The sequence below is a fragment of the Pocillopora verrucosa genome, chromosome 14, assembly GCF_036669915.1.
Source record: "Pocillopora verrucosa isolate sample1 chromosome 14, ASM3666991v2, whole genome shotgun sequence".
NCBI lineage: Eukaryota > Metazoa > Cnidaria > Anthozoa > Scleractinia > Pocilloporidae > Pocillopora > Pocillopora verrucosa.
The window spans coordinates 12,140,533-12,162,099 of NC_089325.1; the positions used below are offsets into that span (position 1 = coordinate 12,140,533).

The following is a 21,567-nucleotide window of genomic DNA, read 5'->3' on the forward strand; positions in this document are numbered from 1 at the left end:
ATGATCTCACATGATTAAAAATACCTTCAAATAAATGTTGTTGAGGTAACATGAAAATTTGCGATCTTTATCTTTGCACAATTTGTACTCATCAGCAAAAATAAGCGTACTCTTAAAGGAAAGAAACAAAGTGTTTTTTGTTCAAACCGTACGCTTTTCGCCTATGAACACGTAAGGAGAATATGTAAAGGTTAGGGGGTAGGCTTTTTATTGTATTTTATTACCAGTAAGATATGATAGAATGCAGGGAAATGTTCCTGATCAAAGCCATATAACTTAAAAGATAGTAAATTTTGAAAATATTATTTCCTTCCCGAAAAATGTTTCAATCCTTAAAAGGAGCAAAAATTTGTTCTCAGCTGAGATTTCAGTCATCAGAGATCTTATCAAAATATAATAATTGATCATCATTCTACAAAATGAAAGCCTTTCAAAATCTATGGGAAACACAGTACATCGTGCTGTATTCTTGTATGGTGCAAAAATAAAGTTTGATTCAAATAGCGCGGCATCTTTTTATTTCTTTTCATTTCTTGATATACTGCAAGTGTTTTGTCTCGCACAAGTAATAGAAAGATGCGAAAATTGCCCAAAAAGGTTGTCGTTTCGCAGGTCAAACCAAAAGCCAAAGTCCATTTTGCACGTATTGCTTGCCTGTGTCAAATTGTTACAAAGCCCGAGGGATTGATGGGATACAGCAAACGAGTTTTTTGAGGTCGACTTTGATGTGGTTTGTCTCAAATTCCTTTTCTTTTGGATGCGGATGATAACATGGCTAACATGTAAAATTTGAAATGGTAAGTACAGACTCTTATAAATGGTTGATAAAAGTTCTTTAATCAAGAGCTAATGATAAACAGATGTTTTCAGTCAACATTCATCCGAAACCGGAAGAGGTAATTCCATTTACAATGTACTTAAAAAGGCGGCGATACGTTGCTGCAAAAAAAATTTGGAATTTTGATGTCACAAACAAAACACAGTATTCGCGTAAAGTTAATTCACTCAATCAGTTCGCGGGAATTTGTTAGTTGATGACCCGTTTACTTAATTCAAAACAGGCAATCTCTCATCCTAAGGGGTAGCGCAAATTATTTATGACTGAAATTCCTTTGTGGGAAATTTACATTTACTTAATCAGGACTGAATTTTCAATCGTCACTTTATCTCTGTTACTAGCAAATTGTACTTTGGCTCGTTTATGATTGCGTTTGTTCTAAAATTTGCGATGAAATCGATGATTCCACTCTCTTAATCAAGTTTTATGTACATTCAAATAAACTACTTCGGTTATCAAAGCCGAACAATTCTAAACGAAGTCAGATCAGAACTAGTGCTTTCTCTTGAATAGCGATTCATCTTGGTTTGTTTTGTTACTACAGGTTTTTCAAGTAGAAATATTTGAAACACATAAATTTAGGTAGGAGAATACAATTAGCTTTAATTTTCAAGAGGAATCGAAACGTTCATAACCGTGGCGGGTTAAGAGTACTTCAGAATTGAAAATTTCCTTGAAGAGAGTGTGTATGAGATGTATACAGAAGAACGTAAAATAAACTATTTAGAACTCGATAACAGTTTTCTTTCATAAAAACGTCTTATGTAAAATCATACTAGACTGCATGGAGTGTTGAGCCATACAAATATTTGCATACGTGATATTTTGAGAAACCCAACAGAGACTTTTGCTTCAGGCAGCGTAATCTTGGTTTGTGAAGGAGAGGCAAGGGAAAGTGGTGATTCTTGATTCATCACCTTACAATAGAGAATTTGCCAGAATTTTAGTGAACTTTGAAGACACTAATAAAATACAATGTTTGGTTCAATTTGATAACTTAATAATAACACAGCGTTCGTTATTTGATGGTTCATTTACTTTGTAAATTTTAATCTCTCATCCAAGCAGCACGGATTATTCATATCTGGTCATGTCTGAATTCCCACCGTGGGAACGAAATAGATTTTTTCCTAAAGGACTGGTATTGCAGTCGTCACTTCATCATTCGTATTACTCGATATTCAATTGGGTTTGTTTCCTATCACATTTCTTACAATATTTGCAATCAGTAGCAGTAAACATCTTAAGGGAACTACTCAGTGCAGTTATCAAAGCAGAACAACTATTTGAACTATTTTAGGAAAAAAACATGCGTTTTTCCTGAAATATAAGCTAATACATCTGTCGGCCGCTTCGATGGTGAATATTACATGTAACTGTTCTTGTCACGACAAGTTTCCAAACCGAAATGTCTGAAAAAAACACTCTTTTATGTATATTAGACAGTAATAAACCCAGTTTCGATTTCATGGAATGGAAACAAAGCGACAAGTTAAGAATACTTCGATATTCAATTGCTACCGTTGATACAAGGTATCCTTCAGATTTTTTAGGGTGACTAAAGAGGAATTACGAGGAATAAGCTTTTTATAACATTATATTGTATCATTAAGTTAGAGCCGAAAGAACACGTTTTGTCAATCGGATGGTAAACTTCACTAAAATTTACATACATTTTAAGATCAAATAAACAGAGAATACAAAGGTCGAAGAAAACGTGGAATAACTGATAGGAAAATTATGACGGGCAGCGGGAAACGGAGAGTAAACACAAGAATGACTGGGTTGGATTAAAAAACAAAAATGGAATAGAATAAGGAGGAAAATGAGAAAAGAGAAATGGGTTTCCAGAGCTTTAATACATGAGTGAAACTTGAAACTACCTCATTCACAGCAAGATCACTATTTATTTTCCGTTCCGTGTTCCATATCGACGAGTTTGGTATCACCCGTCGGATTTACAATAAACACTTACAGATAGAAGGAAATAAAGGATTGAAAAAAAAAGAAGGACAAAGATAAAAGAACAGATCCTGTTAATTTTATGTTCGGTCTACTCTTTGAGAATAATAGGCTGATTAATTCATCATCTATCTGTGATCACGCAATGCAAGCGTTCGTAATCACGACTTCTCTAAATAACTCAACCACCATCGTAATTCGACATTTTCCTAGAAGTGTTCTCCAAAGTGCATAGAGAAAGTCGTGTTGAAAAAGTTATATTCAGCTGTACTTGACTTTGTGTGTTTCCAGTTCTCTATTTTATATTCACCTTTTCAAATTTGCAGCCTCAACAACCTCGATAGCGTCATGTTTTTAGATAGAAATAGTAGAGATGGTAAGTTTTGAGCGCAAATGCGAAGGTCTGAGGTTCGATTCCTCGATTTCCTTTGTCCCACGCTCGTGACAAGACGAAAAAACTCTTTAAAAATGGTTGAAAAAAGTTCTTTAATCAAGAGCTAATGATAAACTGATGTTTTCAGTCAACATTCTTCCGAAACCGGAAGAGGTAATTCTATTTACAATGTACTTTGAAAGTCAGTGATACGTTGCCACAAAAAAAAAAAAAATTTGAATTTTGATGTCACAAACAAAACGCAGTATTCGCGTAAAGTTTATTTACTTAATCAGTTGACGGGAATTTTGTTGGATGACGACTCGTTTACCGTTTACTTAATTAAAAACAGCCAACCTCTCATCTCAAGTAGTGGCGCAAATTATTTCTGACCGAAATCCTTCGTGGGAAATGTACATTTACTTAATCAGGACTGACTTTTCAATCGTTATTTTATCTCTGTTACAATCGAATCTTACTTTGGCTCGTTCATCATTGCATTTGTCCTAAAATTTGCGGTGAAATCGATGATTCCGCTCTCTTAATCAAGCTGTATGTTCATCCAAATAAACTACTTGAGTTATTAAAGCCGAACAATTCAAAACGAAGTCACAACTATAACTTTCTCTCGAAAGGCGATTCATCATGTATTGTTTCGTTACTACGAGTCTTTTTAAGCAGAAACTGAATATTTGAAATACATTAACTCAGGTATGATAATGCAATTAGCTGTCATAACAGTGGCGAGTCACGAGTACTTTAGAATTGAAAATTCCCTTGTAGGAAGTATGTATGAGATGTACACAGATGACCTTAAAATAGACCATTTGGAATACCCGATAACTGTTTTCCTTTAACAAAAAGTTAGATGCAAAATCACACTAGCCTGGAGTGGTGAGCCATACAAATATTCGCATATGTGATATTTTGAGAAACTCAACCGAGATTTTTGCCTTCGGCAGCGTAATCTTGGTTTGTGAGGGAGAGACAAGGGAAAGTGGTGATTCTTGATTCATCACCTTACAATAGAAAATTTACCTAATTTTTCGTGAACTATGGAGACACTAATAAAATACAGTGTTTGGTTTAATTTGATAACATAATCATGATAACACAGCGTTCGTTATTTGACGGCTCATTTACTTCGTAAATTTTAATCTCTCATTCAAGCAGCACGGATTATTCATGTCTGGACATGTCTGAATTCCCATCGTGGGAACGAAATAGATTTTTTCCTGAAGGACTGGTATTGTTATTGTCACTTAATTGTTCGTATTACTCGATATTCAATTGGGTTTGTTTCCCATCACATTTCTTACAATATTTGCGATCAGCGGTGGTAAACATCCTAAGGGAACTATTCAGTACAGTTATCAAAGCATAACAACTATTTGAACTATTTTAGAAAAAAAACATACGTTTTTCCTGAAATATAAACTAATACATCTGTCGGCCGCTTCGATGACGAAGATTACATGTAACTGTTCTTGTTACAAGTTTCCGAACTGAAATATCTGAAAAATACTTACATATGTATATCAGACATTGATAATAATAAATCCAGTTTTGATTTCATTAAATGGAAACAAAGCGACAAGTTAAGAATACTTTCATATTGTTGCTACCGCTGATATAAGGGATCCTTCAGATTTGTTAGGGTGACCAAAGAGGAATTACAAGGAATAAGCTTTTTATAACATTATATTGTATTATTAAGTTAGAGCCGAAAGAACACGTTTTGTCAATGGGATGGTAAACTTCACTAAAAATTTACGTACATTTTAAGATCAAATAAACAGAGAATACAAAGGTCGAAGAAAACGTGGAATAATTGATAGGAAAATTATGACGGGCAGCGGGAACGGAGAGTAAAAACGGTAATGACTGGTTTGAATTAAAAAACAAAAATGGAATAGAATAAGGAGGGAAATGAGAAAAGAGAAATGGGTTTCCAGAGCTTTAATACATGAGTGCAACCTGAAACTACCTCATTCACAGTAAGATCATCATTTGCTTTCCGTTCCATTTTGCACATCCACGAGTTTGGTATCACCCGTTAGATTTACGATAAACACTTACAGATAGAAGGAAATAAAGAATTAAAAAGAAAAATAAGGAAAAAGATAAAAGAACAGATCCTGTTAATTTTATGTTTGGTCTACTCTTTGAGAATATAAATAGGTTGATTAATTCATCATCTATTTGTGATCACGCAATGCAAGCGTTCGTAATCACGACTTCTCTAAATAACTCAACGACCATCGTAATTCGACATTTTCTATAAGCGTTCTCCAAAGCACATAGTGAGAGTCGTGTTGAAAAAGTTATATTCCGCTGTACTTGACTTTGTGTGTTTCCAGTTCCCTATTTTATATTTACCTTCTCAAATTTGCAACCTAAGCACCTCGCTCTCGTTACGCGTGATTTGTTCCCCACACTAGTTTTGCTACCCTTCAGATGACTCAATTTTCTATTGTAGCGATGGATTGAGTTTCTGTTGACAAAAGTTGAAAGTCGAAACTTATGGTCGCTTATATCAAATACACTTGATCATCTCCGTAAAGTATACATGGGATCCCTGCTGTGGAGCAACGCTGAATATGTTTCAATTTCAAGAAGACTCCACTATTTTTCCAGTGAATAAAGAGAGGTCACGGGAAAACTGAATTTCCTAAGCATCTCTTGTCAGCCAAGAAGCAGCCCAACATAGGTTAAGTTAAAATTTACCTCGGGTTAATACTGAAGTGAAACACCGAGCCGAATAAGAAAGTCAAACATCTAGGGATGCACTGCAGTGTGTTGTAGAAATGTACCGCTTATATGTGACATCAAGGGCATACAAATAGTGATCATGTGACCTAAACCAGGCCACTCCCATCAGCGGGTCAATGCAGAGAGAACTTTTCACTGCTGCTCCTGTTTGGAATGTCCAACTTGTTTCACCAGTGAGGCGGTTGTGTACATACACTTGGCCACCATAACGAAAGTAAGAAAGTGAAAAAAAGTTCTATACACAAATACTCAAAGTATGTATTAAGACCCTGTAACATAATCATAAGCTTTTCCTTATTTGCCTTATCTACTCATGAATAGCTCCTACCATTTAATCTAAAAAAATATACCTTACCAATTATTACATATCTACTACAAAGTGAGCGTGCTGCAGAAGATTCTATTCTGTCCCTAGCCTACTCATCCTCAGGAATTTGCCATCACTCAGTCTGATGCACATGAACACATGAGGATAAGAGAGCCTTAAACAGACCGCGCAGAGAACAGTAAAAATTTTTAGCTAAACTTCGTCCTTTGCAATGACTTTGATTACTAGCAATATGATTGAAAACAGTGGTTCAACCTTAAAAGAAGAAAAGAGTCTTTGAAATCGGATGCCAGTTTAAAAGGTAGATGGATGACTAGTTAAATCTGTACGTACTGCATATCTAATACGCTTTTATTTACCCACAAAGTACGATGGGATTTGTAAGACTAGCCACATGACTTTGCAGACATTAGTAACGAAGGCGACTCTCTATGGACCTTGCTCAGTGAGTCTTTAACTTACAACCTATGGTGCTATCACGGCTTAACTGTTGTGTATAGAATGGTGAGTACATATCCTTCAGAAAAAGTGCGCAGAACACTTTATCTAATTCAATTCTGATTAAAGAACAAGCTCTGAATTTGCCGTAACCCGGAAATGTCCGCACAGTCGAACCTCGATTATCCGGACCTCGATTATTCGGACTTTTTCTCTGGTCGCAATTTTGTCATGAATTTCAATTAGTTATGATCAAGATCCGTAGCTATATTCTTTTTAAAACTACAGCGTTGAAAAGTGAAGTGAAGGGGAGTTTGTTTCGCTTTCAAAAAACAAAAGCAGCGCTCGCAAGCGTCGTAACTAATTAGGCCTGTCATGCAAGATAAACAAGCTACACGGCATCACGAATATTCACGATCATCATGTCCTTGAGCGTAAGCGGCCCATTCTTTCGATAAAAGATAAACAGCCATAGTTTTGCGATTAGAGAAGGGAGAAAAAGGGACCGATTTGTCGGCTGGCGGCGTTAGTACGCAGCAGATATCTGACATCCGCAAGAACAAGGAAAACACATGAAGTTTGTTGACAACTTAGAGACCAGCGAAGGACTGAAGCGTAAATCGCTGCACGCTGCACATGATGAACAGCGGATAGTAAAGATGTAGACCATATTTTTTCAAAACGATTTATAAAGGTTTTAATTGACAGGTTTTGATTGACAATAAAATGTCGCTTTCTTAATTTAATCAGTTTTTGTTACTCATTAATATTCACATTCTCGATTATCCCGACTAGTTCGTCTGGTCTTTACGTGCAACTGAAAAACTGCACGTCGCATCGTTTTCGGAGAAAATTTGTGTTATTTATGATATATTTAACGTTCGAGAAGGCTACTGAGAATCAAAGGAGATGTATTTCTTTGTTCTCAATCTTCTAAAGAATAAAATTAACGTTAGGAGGGAATATGACGCAATCTGACAACAATGTGCTTATCAAGAATCTCGTTTGATCCGTCATCAACTTCAGTCAACGTTCTTATAAAATTTTTGGTTTGAATACTGAATAATTTTTCTCTTTTTCATCGGGATCATTGATCAAAGTTCCCTATAAATTTTCGAAAAGCTTTCTGATCCGAGCTGACATTAGGCCTCCTTCACTATATCTGACCACAGGCGGCCCAAGCTCCAGCTGTGAGATGATCATCTTGCGCAATAACAGTCCTGGCGGAATTATAAGAGTTTGTATGGGCATATTTACGACCGCTCTAAGGAATAAAAAATACGTCAAATTCTCAAAAAAAAAAACTTCACCTTACTTCCACAGTGTGTCGCTTGTTATCTGACCGCTTACTTTGATGAAAAGAGCCCATTTAAGCGAGTTGTTTATTTCGAGGTTTTCAACGTACATAAGAAAAGCCCAAGGCTGAACACTCCATTTCCGAACGCCTGATCCGAGAAGCGAAAAATCCAAGCTCAAAATGATCGGGCGCCCACAAATCCAACGCAGAATCCAAGCACATATACTGTAGTTTCATTAAAATTCACTAAAAACTCATTCTTCCCCGTGCAACCGACACTAAGCGGCAGTTTGCTTCAAAAATTTCCAGTTTAGAGGTTTCTAACAGCCCGCGGCCACATCAACCTTGACACACGACCGTTGAAAACCAGCTCGGTAACCCTACCTCCTTTTCGAACTGAGCCTCGCCGGGGACCATACCGTCAGTTATCGTCTATAAATTGTTTTAGAACCACGGGTCCCCTCAGTAGAAATCGATCAAGAGGCTATTGTTTCGATCGACCAATCGGCCAATGTGATTATTTTCGGAGTCAGAGGAAAACCCTAGAAGGATTTGTTCCAGTATTCAATTTAGCTCTGTCTGGACATACTTAGTTTAATGTTGCTAACAAGACAACTGTTATTTCGTTTCGTCCGCACGGATATCCAGCAACAATACTTACCACGATTTCCATTTCAGATACGAGTTCGAATTGATTACGTCCCTGCTGCAACCGTGTAATAGACTATTTTTTACCGAGGACATTTTTTCTTTTTGAAATTGAAAGGAAATTATCGAGATTTACGAGATCAGCTGTGCGGTTTGCAACTATGCCTGTAAATTATTTTGAATTTGTAAACATTTCCGGAGGCGAATTCGATTGGCCGATCGAAACAATAGCCTCTTGATCGATTTCTACTGAGGGGACCCGTGGTTCTAAAACAATTTATTGACGATAACTGACGGTATGGTCCCCGGCAAAGCTCAGTTTGAAAAGGAGGTAGGGTTACCGAGCTGGTTTTCAACGGTCGTGTGTCAAGGTTGATGTGGCCGCGGGCTGTTAGAAACCTCTAAACTGGAAATTTTTGAAGCAAACTGCGACTTGGTGTCGGTTGCACGGGGAAGATTGAGTCTTTATTGAATTGGAATGAAACTACAGTATATGTGCTTGGATTCTGCGTTGGATTTGTGGGCGCCCGGTCATTTTGAGCTTGGATTTTTCGTTCGTTCAGGCGTTAGGAAATGGAGTGTTCAGCCTTGGGCTTTTCTTATGAACGTTGAAAACCTCGAAATGGACAACTCGCTAAAATGCGTTCTTTTCATCAAAGTAAGCGGTCATATAACAAGCGATACGCTGTGAAAGTAAGGTGAGGTATTTTTTTTGAGAATTTGACGTATTATTTTATACCTTAGAGCGGTCGTAAATATTCCCATACAAACTCTTATAATTCCGCCATGACTGTTATTGCGCAAGATGATCATCTCGCAGCTCGAGCTTGGGCCGCCTGTGATCTGACAAGTAAAATTCCGTGGTATGCAGGAAACCCCTGACGTGACACCTACATTGCGCAATAACACTAATGTAACGAATAGTTAAGTTGTTTTTAATACTTTGTGACCTGATGTCTAAGATTTCGAGATTTCACTTTGGGGATGTATGGACGGTCACGATTTTTTGGTGGAACTTCTTGGGTGACGACGGGAAATAATCATATCTTATAACATATATGAAAAAAATAAATCCCCCTCATGGTAATCAGATACCACTAAATAGGAAGATCATTTTTAAGTACCGCCGGCAGACGTCACCGACAGGTCGTGACCCAATGATGAGAACATAAAATGCGAAAAATAAGACGCCTGAAAACAAAAGTATTTCTTAAGCTTAAACAAAACTTTTTGTTCCTGGAGAAAGAAGCTCATTAGCTGTTGTTTGGTCTTGTCACGCCACGCTTTCTCTTGGTGGTGGACAGAGATGCGTTGCATGACAAGACAACCAACAGCTAACGGCTGGGCTGCAATGAATGCTATGCGTGACGACGTTTCACGTTTCACAAACTGGCTAACATCGAGCAGATGGCAGGACAATGCTTTGAATTTGACTCTAGGTAGGGATTGGTAACAAAATTCTCCTTACAATTACAAAACGCTCCAGAGAAGCTTAGAACTGTAGCTAACTTCGAGGTTATGACGTAAAAGCGTTAGACACGCGCGTGCGAGAGCCGGTCGCGTGAAGACATCCTCGTTCCCAGGGCCTCTCTCTTTCTCCCTCGAGAAGTGACGTGTCGATCATTTCGAAGCTTCAATATCCCCCTTGAAATCCCCGGGCATCTGAACTTTTGAAGATTGATTTGACCTCCGAGAAAACATTGTGTTTAAATGCCCACCCAATTTTTTTCAAAAGGCAAAATCAGCGACCGGAACATTTACACACTGACCAATCTTTAAAACCTGGATCTTGTAGACCCTTTTTTTGAGCCGATCCTTCGCGAAAGTTAATTTTTACACCTCCATATTTATAGATAGAAGTCTTGTATTCTCCACCTTAGCCAGGCTTGGGCTGCCCGGGGAGGGGGATTGGGGGGATCTTGAACGGCTACTAATTAATGAGTGCACAACTTTCGCGAAGGAGGAAGAGAGAGGACCCTGGGAAAGAGGTTGGCTTGAGAATTCACTGAGTGCGTATGAATATTTATATATCGCTCATCACAAATAAAATCAAGCTGTTGTATTTCTTTCACTGAGCGAATCACGCGACAATCAAACGCGCTTTATGGTGATAAACGATGAAGAAGACACTTGACCAAAACAGGTCTCTTAATTGATCTTTTCAGTCAATATTGAATATGTAATATGGTTTCCAAACAGGGTTGCAAATTAAAAGAATGACACGATAAGGAAGACATGGCTTCCTCAGTTTACACCAAAGTGCATTTAAATTACTTCAGAATTTGTCATCTTGTCACTAATATCCTGCCACAAGGGCTGCGATCCGTTTTTAAACAAGAGTGGGACAGTCGTTACCAGGCAACCTTGGGAGAATGGAAAGATACACCTCAAAATGGAATGGACTTCTACAACAGGGAGTCTCCCCGGAGCCGAACGCGTAATGCTCGTCTGCTGGAAACGATAAAAAATAGAGATAGGGCACAGTGGGATTGTACTACACTCTTTTTTGCAATACTATACTCCGATTCTATCGGCCACGGACTCGGTGCAGCAGTTCGCTCGAATGTCGATGAGCTCAGAGAATTTCGCAATGAAGAGTTCGCTCACATGCCACAGGGTCAGCTGTCAGATCTACAGTTCAGACTTGCTGTTCAAAAAGTGAAGATCGCATTTCAGTGTCTTGGTCTCTCAACCAATGATATTCAAAATGTCTGCAAGCAGAAAAGTTTTCCGACAGAGGAACTTCAAAGTGTTTTAGAAAAGCATCAAATCCTTGAAGAACAGCACCATATCCTTGAGGAACAGTTGCATAGTGATGTTTCTTCATTCTGCATTCTTCCGCCTAAACCATCACACGAAATCGCACCTCGCGAGAGCGAGGTTGGCAAAATAACAAAACGACTTGAGCGGCTGAGAGAAGCAAATGAAAATGGTTTGAGTTACTTATATATTTCGGGTAACCCTGGAAGTGGCAAATCTCAACTAGCCGGTCTAGTAGCTCAACACTTTTACGAAACAGCTAACGAAGACCTCAAAACCCCCACGTTCGTAATGACTCTTAACGCTGAAAGTTCAAAAACGCTCCTGGAATCGTACGCTTCTTTGGGAAGACAAATCAAGTGCCCTGAATACACTATCATGCAAACCCTTAACTCAACAGATATGCAGTTTGAAGAACAAATCAACAATCTAAAGGATTTGATAGCAACCAAAATTCCTCTTTACGGATCATGGCTCTTGGTGGTCGACAATGTTAGTAGTTTATGTGATGTACATGATTTTCTCCCTCGGCCTGGAAACCAGCAGTGGACGAAAGGCCAGTTGCTTATCACAACACAGAACTCTTTATCCATCCCCTCTGAAAGCTCGTTTGTCTCTCACATTTCAGTGAGCGAAGGCATGGTGCCCACAGATGCCCGTTGCTTTTTAGCAAAGGTCTCTGGTATTAGACAACAAGGAATGGAGGATAAAATCGCTAAGGCATTAGATTACCAACCCCTCGCGCTGGCTAGTGCAGGCGTTTACATGAAAAAGGTTCGTGAAAGTAAAGTCGCCAGAAGCTTTGGATGGGAAGAGTACTTAGAAAAGCTAGAGAGAGGTATGCGAGCCCTTACTGAAAAGGAACTAACAAAAACCAACCCAAGCTACAGGAAGTCCATGACTGTCGCAACCAAGCTGGCTATTGAACGAGCGATAAACAATGACAGTGTTGTTAAAAGCGCGTTTACACTCCTTTCCCTTTGTTCTTTACAACCTTTGCATTTAGACATCCTTATGAACTACATTTTGAATGATCAAAATCCGAATTTGGACAAAGAAGAAATTGCTCTTCAGATCCAAGGCTACTCTCTTCTTCTCTTCGATGAGAGAGAAAGTGGAATTTTTGTTAGTGTGCATCAAGTTGTGCATGAAGCCAGTAAATCTGTAATCAACGAGTGTCAGGAGCCTGATGAAAACGTTCGAAGTGTTGCATACGCTGTAATGTCCTTCAACCAATTCATAGACATTCATCTACCACACACTTGGCACAACAAAAACTCTATTCGTGATAGTGAGCATCTCATTCCACACTTGAATACGTTTGCTGCAGAAGTTGAAAAGGTCTTCCTTCACGAGGATAAATATCAAGTTACCGAGAAACACGTTTTCAACTACTTCAAATTTTCAGAATATTTCAGAAGGCTTGCAGTAATTTGCGGAAATCACCGCGAATTTTCAGGAGCAAAAGTTTACTGTGAAACAGCTTTGAAACTGGTTGAAATGGATAAGAAGATACGGAGTTGTGAGTATCCTGGAGACGTTGAGTTAAAAGAACTTGGACCCACGGATGATGCCCTTGTGACAATTTGCAATTTACTAGGTTGGGTTCAGCGTGAGTTGGGTGACTTTCAAAATTCCAAGGAGAATCATGAACGTGCTCTAGACATTCAGCTAAAAAATCTTGGACCCCAGCACGTTGATGTGGCAAATTCATACCATCATCTAGGTAATGTACAGTGCGACTCGGGTAACCTGAAAGAGGCCATGCAGTATTATGAACGTGCTTTGGAAATCCAAGTGAAGAATCTTGGTCCTGATCATATTTATGTGGCGTTTTCATTGGCTACCATGAGTGTAGTTGAAAGTAAACTGGAAAACTTGCAACAAGCTAAGGACCATATTGAACGAGCTCTGGACATTAGGTTGAAAAGGCTTGGACCCGAGCATGTTGATGTCGCTAATATTTACTATGGCTTGGGTATTGTACAAAGTGAATTGGGTGACCTGCAAAAGTCTAAGGAGTGTTATCAACGAGCTCTAGACATTCGGTTGAAAAGGCTTGGACCCGAGCATGTTCGTGTCGCTGATATTTACTATGGCTTGGGTATTGTACAGCGTAAATTGGGTGACCTGCAAAAGTCTAAGGAGTGTTATCAACGAGCTCTAGACATTCGGTTGAAAAGGCTTGGACCCGAACATGTTCATGTCGCTGTTACTTACTATGGCTTGGGTATTGTACAGGGTGAATTGGGTGACCTGCAAAAGTCTAAGGAGTGTTATCAACGAGCTCTAGACATTCGGTTGAAAAGGCTTGGACCCGAGCATGTTGATGTCGCTGATATTTACCGTGGCTTGGGTATTGTACAGCGTAAATTGGGTGACCTGCAAAAGTCTAAGGAGTGTTATCAACGAGCTCTAGACATTCAGTTGAAAAGGCTTGGACCCGAGCATGTTGATGTCGCTGATATTTACTATGGCTTGGGCATTGTACAGCGTAAATTGGGTGACCTGCAAAAGTCTAAGGAGTGTTATCAACGAGCTCTAGACATTCGGTTGAAAAGGCTTGGACTCGAGCATGTTGATGTCGCTGATATTTACTATGACTTGGGTATTGTACAGCGTGGATTGGGTGACCTGCAAAAGTCTAAGGAGTGTTATCAACGAGCTCTAGACATTCAGTTGAAAAGGCTTGGACCCGAGCATGTTGATGTAGCTGATACTTCCTATGACTTGGGTATTGTACAGCGTAAATTGGGTGACCTGCAAAAGTCTAAAGAGTGTTATCAACGAGCTCTAGACATTCGGTTGAAAAAGCTTGGACCCGAGCATGTTGATGTCGCCCGTAATTACTTTAAATTGGGAAATGTAGAACGTGAATTGTGTAACCTTCAAAAGGCTAAGGAGCATTTGGAGTGTGCTCTAGACATTCAGTTGAAAAAGCTTGGTCCCGAGCACCTTGAAGTCGTGGATACTTACCATAACTTAGGCATGGTGCATCGTAAATGGAATAATCTGGGACAGGCCAAGGAATATCACGAACAAGCACTGGCTATACGCCTGAAAAATCTTGAACCCGAACATGTTGATTTGGCGAATTCATACCACCATTTGGGTAATGTGCAATTTGTGTTGGATAACATGCAACTGGCCAAAGAGCTATACGAACGTGCTTTACATATCCAGTTGAAGAATCTCGAACCTGACCATGTTTATGTGGCATTTTCCTACGAAAGTTTGGGTGATGTACACCGTGAATTTGGCGACCTGGAACAAGCCAAGGAGTACTTTAACCGAGCTTTAAACATTCGACTGAAAAAACTTGGTCACGAACATGTTGATGTAAGGAGTATTCAGAATAAGTTACGTAACGTACAGCTTGCCATAGATGACCTGCGACACGGCATGGAACGTTAAGAGGAGGCGGATTTTTTTTTCTTTAATTGTAACTTTTCTATTGATCAAGTTCAGTCAAACCAGGGAATGAAAAAGTAATTTACCTGCCAGGGAGTGAAAGTTGTAAAAATTTAATACCCAACTCTTCTCTTTTCACAACAATCATTTACTGTAGGAATACCAGGGCTGAAATTGGCAAATCAGGGACTACTCATAATCCATAACTTTAGGGGGGTGGCGGATAGAGGGCTGGGAAGAAGGGGAAGCCGTTGCTCCCCTCCCCCCCTAAGGCTCTGTAGTATTCTAATGATCCCCCTCATTGCCAGTAAATTTTCTATGATCCTCTTTTCAGTGATGACTGATCCCCCTCCACTCCCCCAAAACACCATGTGATCCCCCAAAATCCTCCCAGTCTTCCCCCCCCCCCCCCACGGGATCAATAATGACTTGCACTTAAGTTTAAGATGAATAGCTGCTTGAGGTAGAGAATTTGATAATAGAATATTCTTATGTGCCACTGGAAATGCAATAACTAGAATAATTTTTTTTCATATAGTTTATCTTAGTTAAATTTTCTTTTTTTATATTTAAACTGGTTAACTAAAGCAATTAAGTCAAATAACAGACGTAAAATAGCAATATTGATAATTCTGATTGTAAATCAACTTTGTAATATAAAATATATTCAGTCTTAAGTCTGCAGAAAAAATAATTCAGTCTGGGAATTGATTAAAATGAAAATCTAGCTGTATTTTTAGATGAGTAAAAAGAAAATAAAAATATTTTTTATAGTCAACATTGTTACTACTTACTCTTCAGTTTCATTTAACCCTTTAACGCCCACAAGTGACCAAGACAGAATTTCTCCATACAATATCAATACAATATCAGGCAGACAAGTGATGAGAATAAAAAAATATTAATTAGGAATTATTAGTAGATCCAATACCAAATTCTCCAAATTAACATCATAAGAACTATATGGCAGACAGTAAGGAGAATTACTAATAAGATCTTGGGGAGTTAAAGGGTTAATATTCCAAGTGAGTAGAGATAGTTGTCCCTACAACCAATGAGAATTTGATTGTCAAACACAACAGGTGAAGAAAATACTTCACCAGGCAATGAATAAAAAGCTAAAAGAACTCCTGAATAAAAATCCAGAATATACAGGCTTCCAACACTTGACAAAGCAAACACTGCTAATTGAGTGTCATGCTCATCACAAGGCCTTGCATTACACATTGTGTGACAAGACGTATTTCCCTCAATCATGGCTACAAAAGGACTTGAATACACAGGTCCATCGGTTGTAAATCTCCACAAGTGCTCACCAGTTAGTGACAAGCAATACACAGATTTGTCATGTGAGCCAAAAAAATACAGTGTGAGATCCTGGAACCATATCTTACATCATGGTACAAAGTCGCTGAACAGAACACTGAAGCTTGTGTCTCAAACTCCCATAGCTTATTACCCTGGAAGTCAAAACAATAAACAAACCCATTCACGCATGCGCAAACTATACCAATGGGTGTCAATAACGGTGATGCAAACACTGGCTTAGGACACTGCTTACTCCAAAGTATTGTATGTTCAGTAGCATCAATTGCAAGAAGATGGCTGCTTAGTGTAGCAATGAATACTAAATGAGGTTTCTTACTTATATATGGAGAACTGAAACAAGATCCTGCACCGCAGTGTGTTGCAGAAATGCACTGCCTATTTGTGACATCAAGGGCATATAAATAGTGATCATGTGACCCAACCCAGGCCACCCCAGTCTGGGGGTCAAGGAGAACTTTTCACTGCTGCTCCCGTTTGGAATGTCCAACTTGTTTCACCGGTGAAGCGGTTGAGTACATACACTTGGCCATCATAACAACCTAAAAAACAACAAATATTAGGTTCCATTTGATAAGATAAATAGCAAATCAGGCCATTGGAAATACCATCACAATCATTACAGAGGCCATGTCAGCTTTCTACATTCACCAGAAACTGTGAATTATTACTAATATTGTTTGCAAGACATGGTCTTTAATTTGTCTCAGTTCAAGCTGAAAGAAAGGAGGGGAGGGAAGGGTAGGGAAGAGTTTGAGTGAAGAAAACATTTTGAATAACCAAATCAGCAGTATTTTAGCCTCTTATTGACATTTTCTTTTAAAATGCATACTCATGCATTGAGAATCTTGATACCAGTAATGGAAAAAAACCACTCCAGAGAAAGTAAAAACAAGTTCTATATACAAACACTCAAAGTATGTATTCACATGCTGTAACATAATCACAGCGTCTCTCTCATATGCCTTATTTACTCACGAGTAACTCCTGCCATTTAATTAAAAAACAATATACAATACCTTACCCACTATTACATATCTACCACAGAGTGAGAGAGCTGCAGAAGATTCTATTCTGTCCCCCAGCCTACTCTCCCACAGGACTTTGCCATCACTCAGTCTGATGCATATGAACATGTGACTATGGGAACCAATGAAAACTTCTCCTTCAGACCTCCCTGGTGCACGAACCACAAGAGGTGATGCATCAACACATTTGTACAGACAAGTTCGCCACTGACAAGAAACAGAAACTTTTCCTATGGCATTGTTAAAATTTCCTATATCTAGGTTGACATTCCTGGGAACTTTATGATCTTGGACAGAAGAGTAGAACTCCTTAGAGACCTTGGTCATTATTGGTGATGGTCCAGCCTCACAGGATATCATACCAGCCTGAACACTGGTTTGACCGGCAGGAAATATTTGTGCCTTGCCTGCCACAAGCCTATCTATGCTTGGTGTTGAATGTTTACAGATGTTACAAATGGTAAACTGGTTTTGTCTTTGTACAGTACAAAAACAGGTTTTCACATCAGCTACACTGGATGGAGCATTTGTGCTAGAGTCTTCACTTTCTTCTACTCCCTGGATCTTTTTTGCTGCCTCATTATTATAAAGGGAGGCACCATCAGCTAGAGTTGAGAACTTTCTCTTCACTGGAAGAACAGGCACTTGCTCAGAAGGAACACTAATTACAAGAGTATTTGTAAGAGCATTTGCATCTTGATGTAGATGATGTGTCTCCTTGGAGTCCAGATCCTTTCCTTTATCAAAGATATTGAGTTTTCTCTCAAGGTAGCCACAAAGGGCACCAAAGGGTTTTGTTAAAATTATGTCCAATAACTCTGAAAGATCAACTTCTGTCTCCTTCTCTTCAGTTACAAACGTCTCAATTAGATCCACCAGCCTAACTGCATTAAGAGATGATCCACCACAAGCAATAAACATGTCATCTTCCTTAAAATCTCTTTGTTTGACATGAAAAAAATCATCAGCCTGTCTTTCCTCACCGTCAGTAAAAATCTTCTGTTCACCATTGGTTTCAGTGACTTCCAAGACTTCATTCAAGGCATATCTTAAAAACTCTCTCATAGACATGTCCACTAGCTTTGTTCTTTTCTGAGCCTCAACTAACAAGGAGCCTCTGTCGACCTTTCCATGAGCTGTCATTGGAATGTGAGAAATCATATGTACTGAATCAGGGCAAGCATCAACCGGTAAGATGTTCAGTATGCTTCTTTTAAAAGATGACAGTTCATTGTGAACATGCGACAGAGATTTGTTTACTACAAATAGGCGAAGTTTATCAGGTTTTCTGTTGGCAGTTTTCTCTAAAACCAAGGAACATGTCATTTCTGGGAACTGCTCAGAAATCTGCTGTTCAATCCAATCCAGATTTATTCTTTTTCCCATTCGCTTGATCTGCCTGTCTTTGCGTCCTCGGTACCAAATGGTCTTGTCTTTTACATAAGCCCAGTCCCCTGTGGCACACATTGTTCCCGGGTGGAGTTGGGTTTCATTGTCTAGGAGACACACTCTATTTACACCACCTAAAAAGAGAGAAAGAAAAAAATAAGATTCACTTGTTTTTCTCCCCTCAGTGAATTAGCATAGAATGACTGTGCAGAAAAATTATAAATCAGTATAACAAATTTGAAGCAGTGAGTGATATTTAGGGCACAAGCTGTTGTTTATCCCTAATATCCCACAGAAACCATACTATTTTAGTTCATTCTACAAATCAAAGAAAATGTAATTTTTACTTGTAAGTATTTCAAATTTGGCTGAAATACTACTGGTACTGGCCAATCACATTACTTTCAAGAAATCTCTCAGCTTGTACCATAAATAAAATAACTTACCAATGTATATTTGTCCCACTCCTTCCAAAACAATTTTCCCATTTGCATCTCGCACCTCAATGGTTGTGTCTGTCAGAGGAGTACCAAGAGGTACTTCACTAACCCAACTGGCTTTGTGGCTCTCCAGGCTTACATGTCCAGATGTTGAAATACCATGAAAATCAGCACTTGTATCCTCCAACTCACGATCAGTAATTTTATGACAAGATGCCCAACAGGAAACTTCTGTGATGCCATAAAGATTATAGATTGAGCTGTTACTCTCAGGAGACCTCCATTTTCTAAGAGTGGAGAGGGTAGGGCAGGCTTCGCCACCAAATGCAAGCACTCTGAGAGATGAATCTTTATCGAGAATCTTTGACTGAATCAGTTCTTGACCAATGTGGTACAACAGTGATGGAGTGGGCTGTTTGAGATATAGAAATAAAACTTAGTCTAGACGGAAAAGGACTTATGCAGTATCACTTTGTCATACAGGTGATCACTGTGGTCATTTTGAGAATCCTTACAATGCTATTCTGAAAACTTTGAAGGAGCAAATTGTAGTTTGTATGCAAAATTTTCCAAAATTAATTTTTGCTGAGGAAATCAACAGATAATTTTCTCACTAGGCAAACTTGTCAGAGTTAAGTATCTAGCTCAAGTGAAGGGGGAAGTAAATCCTTTGGGTGAGTGGGTGGGGCCAACCAGGGTATGGTTCTCAGGGTCTTGTATCTCATAGAATATCTCTAACCTGTAAAATAGTGACTCTTTCTTCATCAAAAAGAATGCTGCAAAGCTTAGACGGCACCATTTTAACATTGTCAGGCACAATTACAAGTCTGGCTCCAGCTGCAAATGCTGTGAACATCTGAACAATGAAAGGATCAAAGGTGTAGGGAGAGGTAAGGAACATCACATCATCAGATGTCACTTTGAAGATGTTCCTGTGGAATATGAAGAATAAGTATTGTTGTTAGTGCTAGATTAAACATATGTAAATATTGTGGTGTATGGATTCCAGAAGGTGATTCAGGAGCTAAGGGGTAACATGAGGAAAATTTGAAGCCTTAAAAATGTGAAACTTTGTACAAAAGTGTGTAGCTATAACCCACTCCTCAACACTTGTCACAGTTTATTTGTATGAATACATATTTTGCAATAACATTCATGAAGCAGCTCTTTACTGTAATGCAGACCATGTTGCCAGGCAAAATACTTTACTTTTCCTGCCCCTCCCCCTTACATTTGAGGAGAAGCTCCTTGAAAGTGAGTTTGTACAATGCTGTGTTGCCCTTATTAGTTGATTGCACAATATCCACCTCTTAGAAGGCGATTGTAAGTTTCAAGTTCCTTTCTCTAACATCAGAGAAGAGTGTAATAAGAGAGGGGGGGAGGGGAATCACCCTTCATCCTCACTACTTCTAAATCTGCTACAGTGACTAAACATTATAGTAAACGTACCTCAAGTCAGTGATGTTTGTCACTATGCACATGTGTGGCACTCTAATGGCTTTTGCTTCACCTGTTGTACCAGATGTCTGCATGACATATGCAATGCCCTGATCCTCACTATTCTCTTTCCCCTCCCTTAATTCATCTTGCCATCTTAAGAGTATAAAACCACTGTTAACAAGGACTTGATCACAGACAAATTCTACTTTGCTGCCACTAGGTAGAAATGGTTTCCATTGCAGTAAACATTTTTCAAATGATTCGCGTAGTTCTTCTTCTAATAAAACAAGATGGATGCTCAGTTTCAACAGAAACTTGCGGATCATGTCTGGAGGCCAGTTCAAATCAATTGGTGCAAAGCAATTTCTAGACTTCAACACTCCAAGAATGCAAGACACTAAACTAATTGACTGTTTGGAATATATCGCTATGGTTTCTTGTCTTTCGCACAATGTCTCCAAAATGTCTTCAACTTTGGACGCTTGAACAACCAGTTCGTTGTACGTGATGTGTTCTCGCATTGATCCAGAGTTATAGGTGACGGCGACATAACTCCCAAAAGAACGGGAAGTCGCATCGAACAGAGCGTCGAGAGTCGCCATTAAGCTGACTAAATTACATCATCTCAAGCAGAAGTCCTTGAAATACTTGCCAAATACAAATAAAAATTGATTAGAAACTTTTCTTGCGTAATTTCAATATTTTAAACAATTTTCTCGGTGCTATAAATGCGAAGAAATCCAGTAAGTTCATCCACCATGTTAAAGCCCGCACTGACTGACCAGCTGTCATCATAAAACTGTAGACTCGTGGGCATTTCATTGACTCGAACGCCACTGTCCAATGAAAAGTTTACAACTCCGAATCTAACAAAAAATTCGGCTCAGAAACAAAATGAACACATTTCTTTCTCGTTTAAACACTATATTTGCGTTTACTTTAACAGTACTCGCCGCCCTGACATTCCTATGTTTCCTATCGACGCTTTTTAAAGCTCATCAAGCCCCTCTTCAGTTACAGACGAAGAAAGTTTTGGTGTGAGTATCAATGTCTTTACGACCTGATCGTCGATCGTTGACAATGGCAGAATATTCGGGTTTCTTGTTCTAACACGTGT

General features: G+C 38.9%; 2 protein-coding genes across 2 annotated transcripts; one reads left to right on the plus strand and one right to left on the minus strand.

Annotated features, from left to right (window-relative positions):
* Positions 1 to 715: 715 nt before the first annotated feature.
* Positions 716 to 15,491, plus strand: LOC131782424 (uncharacterized). The gene is made up of 2 exons (XM_066161000.1): positions 716 to 797; positions 10,856 to 15,491. The coding sequence occupies exon 2, from the start codon at positions 10,892 to 10,894 to the stop codon at positions 14,828 to 14,830; it is 3,939 nt and encodes a 1,312-aa protein (XP_066017097.1). The 5' UTR covers positions 716 to 797; positions 10,856 to 10,891; the 3' UTR covers positions 14,831 to 15,491.
* Positions 15,492 to 15,506: 15 nt separating this feature from the next.
* Positions 15,507 to 21,196, minus strand: LOC131782437 (beta-alanine-activating enzyme). Its single transcript, XM_066161002.1, is given in 7 exon segments — positions 15,507 to 16,186; positions 16,189 to 16,603; positions 16,605 to 16,695; positions 17,178 to 18,704; positions 19,017 to 19,422; positions 19,750 to 19,942; positions 20,460 to 21,196. Coding segments are annotated over 7 exon segments (3,579 nt in total). The 5' UTR covers positions 21,053 to 21,196; the 3' UTR covers positions 15,507 to 15,832.
* Positions 21,197 to 21,567: the final 371 nt, after the last annotated feature.